General features: G+C 43.0%; 1 protein-coding gene across 1 annotated transcript; it reads right to left on the bottom strand.

Annotated features, from left to right (window-relative positions):
- Window positions 1–6,220: 6,220 nt before the first annotated feature.
- On the bottom strand, window positions 6,221–7,822 carry LOC142167275 (uncharacterized). The gene has a single exon (XM_075227440.1). It carries the CDS (start codon window positions 7,820–7,822, stop codon window positions 6,221–6,223), a length of 1,602 nt encoding a protein of 533 aa, XP_075083541.1.
- Between the last annotated feature and the right edge of the window lie 851 nt (window positions 7,823–8,673).

The raw sequence follows: 8,673 nt of genomic DNA, 5'->3' as shown, positions 1-8,673 counted from the left end.
ACTAGGGAGTGGATACCCTATGTTGGAAAAGCAGACTAGGGAATGGAGACCCTATGTCTAAAAACATCAACTAGGGAGTGGAGACCCTATGTTGGAAAAGAGACTAGGGAGTGGAGACCCTATGTCTAAAAATTATCAACTAGGGAGTGGAGACCCTATGTTGGAAAACGCAGCTAGGGATTGGAGACCCTATACTACTATGATTTTTTTTCTTTCTTTTTAATTTCATATATTTTTTAAGATAATGAGTAAAATGCGGGAAAGAGTTTGGAGAAGACTTCCCTTTTGCAGTAGTTGCTGCAAAACTGTTTCTAGCCTTTGCGTAATTTCGTTTTGGTTGCACCTGCTTCTTGTAAGGTTGCTTTTGGATTGCACCTGTTTTCCTTCTTTTTTTTTCAAACAAAGAAAAATTTGTCAGGTTGAAATGGTGGTTGGTTTTGTGGCCTTGATTGTTTCAATCACTTGGTCTCGGTCCTTTCAGTTGCAACTGGTTGTTTCCTGAATATCGATTGCATTTCTAACCTCGGAGAACCTCTGGCTTTTCCGGACTTTGCCATGATGGTTAGTCATGTGGGACGTAACCTTTTCAACTTTTATTTTGCCCTTCTGGGCATTTGACTTTGAATTTCCTCTTTCAATAGTTTTAGATTTCGAAACATCGGCCAACATGGCAAGTTGGAGTCAACTTGATGCCCCTGCCGAGATTGGGTGCCTTTTCTTTTGCATATTGGCTTGTATTAAGTGAGAACCCTGTAAATCAGTCCTGCCTTCCTTTCTTTGTCTTAGTTTCGGAACAGAGTTAAACCGAAAAGAATTCAAAGAAAAGCAAACAATGGAAAGGACAAATGAATTTAGACAAGAGGTATCCCTTTCGGGAAAAAGAAAGAAGGACTTATCTGAAGTGTATACAGACTTCAATGAACATGACATGCCTCTTGGACTAGATGTCTGATCTATGTAAACCGTCCAACTCTTAGAAATTCATCACAACTCTTGCTTTGAGACTGAGAAACTTTGCCCAGGACTGTGTCGATGCCAGTGACTGTGAGGATCCTCTTTTCGATCAGTGGCGCCCTTTGCGGGTTTTCACTAGCTGGCCTCTCTCATTTCTCTTCTCACCATCTCCTTATAGTGCTATTTGTGAGTTTTCACTAACAAGACTCTCTCATTTTCGAATTTCTCTGCTTACCATCGCCTTATGATGCCCGTGAGGTTTTCACCAATAAGACTCTCTCATTTTATTTTATCTTATTTTGTTGTATCAGATCCGAGTAACTGTATCCTCCTATTTTGAATCTCTTTGCCTATTGATCGGAAGGACTTGAAAAGGATTTGGGTAAAAAGGATTTGGATTAAATTACAACTTTGGAACCTTTCAGATAAAACCATCGCCAAACCATTATAACATCTGCCCCAGTTTCACTTTTGAGGGAATTTGGGTTTTTGGTTTGGTGTGACTGAACCCCAGAGAGAGGCTGCCTACGTATCTTTTCTGGATCAAGTCAAACGTAGTTCAAGGAACTTTGTTTTTTTTTTCGTAGTAACTTCCAGGTTCCAAAGAGGGTGATCAAAGAAACAAAAAAGGGTCAAACATAATACCTCTTGACCGCATCTGCATTGATAGCTGTTTCGGGGTCATTTCCTTTAATGTCTCCCAAGTACAACGCTCCTTTCGTCAACAGTTTTCTTATAATGTACGGACCTTTCCAATTTGGAGCAAATTTTCCTTTTGCTTCCTCATGATGCGGGAGAATACGTCTCAGAACGAGTTGCCCCACTTCAAATTTCCTGGGTCGCACTTTCTTGTTGTAGGCACGGTCCATTCTTTGTTGGTACAACTGCCCGTGGCAAACTGCGGCCATTCGCTTTTCATCAATCATAGTTAATTTTTCCAATCGGGCCTTGATCCATTCATCATCCTCGATCTTGGCCTCAACAATGATTCGAAGAGAGGGAATTTCAACTTCTGCAGGTATTACGGCTTCTGTGCCATAAACCAATAAGTAAGGCATAGCCCCAACTGATGTGCGCACGGTTGTGCGATATCCTAATAATGCGAAAGGCAGCTTTTCATGCCACTGTCTAGAACTTTGAATCATTTTCTTGAGGATCTTCTTGATATTCTTGTTTGCAACTTCAACAACGCCATTAGCTTTGGGCCGATAAGGGGTAGAATTACGATGCGTAATCTTAAATTGTTCGCATACCTCCCTCATGAAGTGGCTGTTCAAATTTGTAGCATTATCTGTAATGATAGTTTTAGGAATACCAAAACGACAAATAATGTTGGAATGCACGAAGTCCACCACCGCTTTCTTGGTGACGGCTTTGAAAGTGACTGCTTCAACCTACTTTGTGAAATAATCAATGGCAACCAAGATGAATCTGTGCCCATTTGAAGCTTTCGGCTCGATTGGCCCAATGACATCCATACCCCAAGCAACGAACTGCCAAGGTGCTGACATAGGATGTAACTCTAAAGGCGGTGCATGAATCCGGTCACCGTGTATCTGACACTGATGACACTTCCGAACAAAACTGAAGCAATCCTTTTCCATGGTCATCCAGTAATAACCTGCCCGAAGGATTTTCTTTGCAAGGACATATCCGTTCATGTGTGGTCCACATACTCTCGAATGCACTTCGTTCATGATCTTTTCAGCTTCTAGGGTATCTACACACCTCAAGAGATTCAGATCTGGAGTTCTTTTATACAAGATTTCTCCGCTCAAGAAGAAACTGCTGGCAAGCCTTCTAATGGTTCTCTTTTGGTCTCCACTAGCCTGTTCGGGATATTTCTTTATTTTCATAAACCTTTTGATATCATGATACCATGGCTGAACATCTGGTTCTATTTCAATTGTATTACAATAACCATGCCTCTCTCGAATTTGGATTTCCAGCGGGTCAATATGGACATTGCCCGGATACGGCAGCATTGAGGCCAAAGTAGCTAATGCATCAGCTAACTCGTTGTGGAATCGAGGGATATACCTGAACTCGACGGACTTGAATCGTTTGCTAAGATTTTCCACATGTTGCCTATATGGGATAAGCTTGATATCTCAAGTTTCCCATTCACCTTGGGCTTGCCGAATGATCAAATCTGAATCTCCCATGATTAACAATTCTTCCACATCCAGATCAACTGCCATATTCATGCCCATAATACAGGCTTCATACTCAACGGTGTTGTTGGTACAGAAGAACCGAAGCCGGGCTATGGCCGGGTAGTGCTGACCGGTGGGTGAAACCAAAATTGCCCCAATCCCGACACCTTTTGCATTTACAGCTCCATCAAAGAACATTTTCCAAGCATTGGTGTCTTCTGGAATTACTTCAACTGAATTTACTTCCTCGTCCAGAAAGTAAGTACTTGGGGGTTGGTATTCATCATCAACCGGGTTCTCAGCTAGATGATCCGCCAAGGCTTGAGCTTTTATCGCTGTACAGGTGACATAGACAATGCCGAACTCAGTGAGCAGGATTTGCCAGTTTGCTAACCTTCCTGTGGGCATTGGTTTCTGGAATATGTACTTCAAAGGATCCATTCTAGTTATGAGATATGTGGTGTAGGCAAAAAGATAATGTTTGAGCTTCTGGGCGACCCAGGTTAGGGCGCAACAAGTTCTTTCCAACAAAGTATACTTGGCTTCATAAATGGTAAACTTCTTGCTCAAGTAGTATATGGCTTTCTCTCTCTTCCTGGTCACATCATGTTGCCCCAGGACACAACCAAAGGAATTTTCCAAGACTGTCAGATACAAGAACAAAGGTCTTTCTGGCTCGGGTGGAACCAACACTGGCGGATTTGACAGATATTCTTTGATCTTATCAAAAGCCTCTTGACATTCATCTGTCCATTTGATCACTGCATCTTTCTTCAGCAACTTAAATATGGGCTCACACGTGGTAGTAAGCTGAGCAATGAACCTGCTGATGTAATTCAATCTCCCTAGTAGACTCATGACATCTTTCTTGGTTCTCGGAGGAGGCAAATCCCGAATAGACTTTATCTTTGTCGGATCTAACTCAATACCCCTCCGGTTGACTATAAACCCCAGAAGTTTCCCAGATGGAACTCTGAATGCACATTTGGCTGGACTCAATTTCAAATCATACATGCGCAGACGCTCAAAGAACTTTCTCAGATCTTGTACATGGCCTTCTTGTGTTCTGGATTTAATGATCACACTATCCACATACACCTCAATTTCCCGGTGCATTATGACATGGAAGATGGCAGTCATGGCTCTCATGTAAGTTGCCCCGGCATTTTTCAAACCGAATGGCATGACTATGTAACAATAAGTGCCCCACGGCGTGGTGAAAGCCGTCTTTTCTGCGTCGTCCTCATCCATCAGAACCTGGTGATACCCAGCATAACAATCCACGAAAGACCGTATCTCATGTTTGGCACAGTTGTCAACAAGAATATGAATGTTTGGCAGTGGAAAGTTGTCCTTGGGACTTGCTTTGTTCAAATCTCGATAATCAACATACACTCAGGTTTTCCCATCTTTCTTTGGCACTGGGACCACATTAGCCAACCACGTGGTGTATCGGACCACCCGAATCACACCAGCTTTTAATTGTTTGGAGACTTCTTCTTTGATCTTATCACTGATTTCTGTTTTAAACTTTCTTTGCTTTTGTTGTACGGGTGGGTAACCTGGATAAGTTGGCAATTTATGTACTAACAAATCAACACTCAAACCTGGCATATCATCATAGGACCATGCAAACACATCCTTGAATTCAAACAAAAGTTGGATCAATACATCCCTAGTTCTTTCATCGGCGTGAATGCTTATCATGGTTTCTCGGACCTCTTCTGGACTGCCCAAATTAACTGGCTCGGTTTCATTTAAGTTTGGCTTAGGCTTATTCTCAGATTGTTCCAATTCTCAATTTATTTCCCTAAAAGCCTCATCTTCATCATATTCTGGATCTTGATTCATTATTTCACAGTTAGACATCGTTTTAGGATCTGGGCATGAAGTCCGCAAGCATGTCATGTTATTTAAGTCCGCATTATTAGAACTGAAAAGGAAACGATAAGAAAAATAGCAAAATTAGAATAAAGAAAAAGGAAACATCCATTGATGATGAAATATTGATTTCATTTCATTGAATTGAAGATAAGAGGGTTTACATCAAAATCAAAAGACAATAAAATAAAAACATTCGAGTTACACCCTGAAATAACTCATAATGTAGAAAAGATGGCAAGACTGGACTACCGGGATTCCCGCCTGACAGGGAATGGGGTAGCTTTCCAATTCTGAAGCTTGGCATTTGGCCCCATGTATAACACCTCAGTAGTGCTCGTTCCTTCCCCCGGCTGGACCATGTGGGACTCATACAGCATTCGTTTCATGGCTTCACAAATATCCTCAATCTTTTCAGCCATGAAGGTCTCTTCTTCTTCTTCTTCTACATATTTGGGATCAATAAATGACTTGGTGAGATGCGGAATGGGCTGAGGCAGAACCCACCCATTTTTCTTGCGCTCATCAGCCCATTTTCTATCGGCCTCTGTAGCTCGGAAACCTACACCGAAGAACTTCAAATTGGCGGTTGACGTAACGGGCTCTATGATGCTTTGTAGATATACCTCGAGCCCCTTTTCGGGCTTGTACCCATGTTTAATCATTTCAGTGGCGACCATGACCGAGCCATTAGATAAGCAAGGTTGAGGGAACGGGGCCCCTTCTTTGCATTGATCAACGATCACAATTTCGAAGGCTTGGTAAACAATGTGCTCACTTCCTTCTCTAGCTTCGAGACATGGGGCTGAAGGGTCCCTGTAAATGGCCTGTTCATCCTCCCCGTGGACAACAATTTCTTGGTTTTCATGTTCAAATTTGACCATTTGATGAAGAGTGGAGGGCACAGCTCCTGCAGTGTGAATCCATGGTCTTCCTAGGAGAAAAATATATGAAGTATCCATGTCCAGAACCTGGAAAGTTACCTCGAAATCCACAGGGCCAATGGTCAAAATCAAATCAATTTCCTCTATTGTGTCTCGTTTGACACCATCAAAAGCGCGCACACATACATTATTTGGTCGAATTCTTTCTGTTCCAATTTTCATCCTCTGGAGCGTTGAGAGAGGGCAAATGTCGACCCTAGACCCACCATCTAGCATGACTCTCTTCATATAATAACCTTCGCATTTGACAGTCAAGTGAAGGGCTTTGTTGTGGGCGGCTCCCTCTTAGGGCAAATCATCACTGCTGAAGGAAATCCTATTAACTTCAAAGAATTGTTCAGCCATTCTTTCCAGTTGTTCAACTGAAGTTCCAACTGGGACATATGCCTCGTTCAATGTTTTCAGGAGTACCTTCTGATGTTCATTTGAGCTAATAAAAAGTGATAAAAGTGAAACCTGGGAAGGAGTCTTCCTAAGTTGGTCAATTATTGCATATTCCGAAGTTTTCATTTTTCGGAAAAACTCTTCTGCTTCCTCAGAACTCACAGGCTTCTTAGGCGGAAACCGTTTATCCTTGCTCAGTTTTAACATCTTTTGCTCTTCTGGGTTGTGGTACTTCCTAGGTTGGTTCATTTCGTTCACCTCTCCCATAATCTCTTTTCCCTTGTAAGTAACCACTATTTTGCTATAATTCCAGGGGACTGCAGTGGGGTCTCTCATAGGGCTCTGTGGTGCGCGGCTAATAGACACGAGCTCATTCAGCCTTGGTGAAATTACTGGCCCCCGCGCCACATAAGTCCCTTTTGGCACATACAACTTTGGCACATTTAGCGTGACTTTCCTCTGCTCAAATCTTTTGGGAGTGTTCAACATGAGTTGTTCTTTCCTTGGGTCCCTAGGAACATAGAGAATTGCGTCCTTAGCTGGTGCTGCCCCAGTATTTGTTTCTGCAACTTGAGGAGTTAGAGTGATTTTCTTCTCATTTCTGGCTTGTTTCAACGCCGCTTTAGGTCTTGCCTCTGAATCGACAATGGCGATGATAACTTTCAAAGCTGGATAAAACAATTTATCATCATAATTCATTCCAATGACCGGCCCGTTGTTGTGAGTCGGTAATGGATTGTTAGTCACATTGGGGACTTCCTCGTCCCTCAGCACCACTCGTTTTTGTTCTATCAAATTCTCAATGGCTCTCTTGAGAGTCCAACATTCCTCTGTATCATGACCCTCTGCCCCTAAATGATAGGCACACCTAGTACCGGGCCGGTATGATGGAGATTCCGGATTTTTCCGGTTTGGAGGCATAAGTTGCAATAGACCCATCTGGACTAATTTTTGAAACAAGCTAGAGTAGGACTCACCAATAGGGGTGAAGTCATTTCTCCTAGGATGCTCACGAGGGCGTGTATTATGTTGGTAATTATTTTGTGGGGGACGGGGGTTATATGGAGCTTGGTAAGTATAGTTATTTCTGGGAGTTGGAGCTCGGTTTTGGTTGTAGTGTTGTTGTGGCCGTGCATAAGGTTGGACATTCATCACCGCATAGGGAGGCGGTGCCACGGCATATGCTACATCTTGATGGGGGTAGTAGTGTTGTGGGGTTCTGGAAGGCAGGTAAGAATGATCGCGGGATCGATGAGGGCCTCTCAAACCTGAAGTCATCAAGGCTCCTTCTTCCCTCTTCTTTCGATTTGCTAAACCTCCCAAGCCGTTCTGGATGGCTTGGGAGTTGGCTTTCAAAGCAGATTGACTTATGATTCGGTCAGTTTTCAAGCCATTTTCTACCATTTCTCCAATTTTTATGGCCTCTGCAAAAGGTTTGCCCATTGCAGACATCATGTTTTGAAAGTAATTGGCCTCTTGGGCCTGCAAGAAAACATTGACCATTTATGCCTCATCCATAGGCGGTTTCACTCTGGACGCTTGCTCACGCCACTTGATAGCATATTCACGGAAGCTTTCTGTGGTTTTCTTCTTGAAATTGGTTAGAGAATTCCTATCTGGAGCTATATCAATATTATATTGAAATTGCCTGATGAAATCTCGGGCCAAGTCATCCCATATATGCCAATGGGAGATGTCCTGATTTATGTACCATTCTGACGCAATTCCCGTCAAGCTCTCCCCGAAATAGGCCATCAAAAGTTCTTCTTTTCCACCTGCCCCTCTCAGCTGATTGCAACATCTTTTCAAATGAGCGATCGGGTCTCCGTGCCCGTTGTATTTTTTGAATTTTGGCGTTTTAAAATCAACAGAAAAATGAACATGAGGAAACATACACAGATCGGAGTAGGAGACACTCTTTTGGCCACTCAGGCCGTGCATTTTCTTTAGACCTTTTTCGAGGCTTTTCATCTTCCGAACCATCTCTTCTTGCTCGGGATTTCTCATAGCTCTTTCCTATTCCATAGGAGACTCAAGCTGCGGGTGTTGAGGGTAAGAGTTTGGGGTAACATGAGCGTTGTCTAGCTGAAATTACGGGACTTGAAAAGTGAAAGTTGAAGGCTCAAAGCATGGCCTGGGAACTGTTGGTTGTGCCATAGTAGAGACTGGTGGTGCGGTGAATAATGTAAAAGGTACCTCTGAAAATGGTGCCTGGGGGCGAACCTCAGAAGGCATACCGGTGAAATTGGCCGATATAGTGGGGTACCCAAACGGGATGAATGGGTTTGTTACAGGGATGGGGATATTAGAGATTTCACTCGTCCTGGGAAGTAGCTCAGGAAATCCGGGGATTA

Source organism: Nicotiana tabacum, chromosome 12 (assembly GCF_000715075.1).
Source record: "Nicotiana tabacum cultivar K326 chromosome 12, ASM71507v2, whole genome shotgun sequence".
NCBI classification, from domain to species: Eukaryota; Viridiplantae; Streptophyta; class Magnoliopsida; order Solanales; family Solanaceae; genus Nicotiana; species Nicotiana tabacum.
The sequence above is the reverse complement of the archived record's forward strand: the minus strand, read 5'-3'. Positions and strand labels throughout refer to the sequence as shown.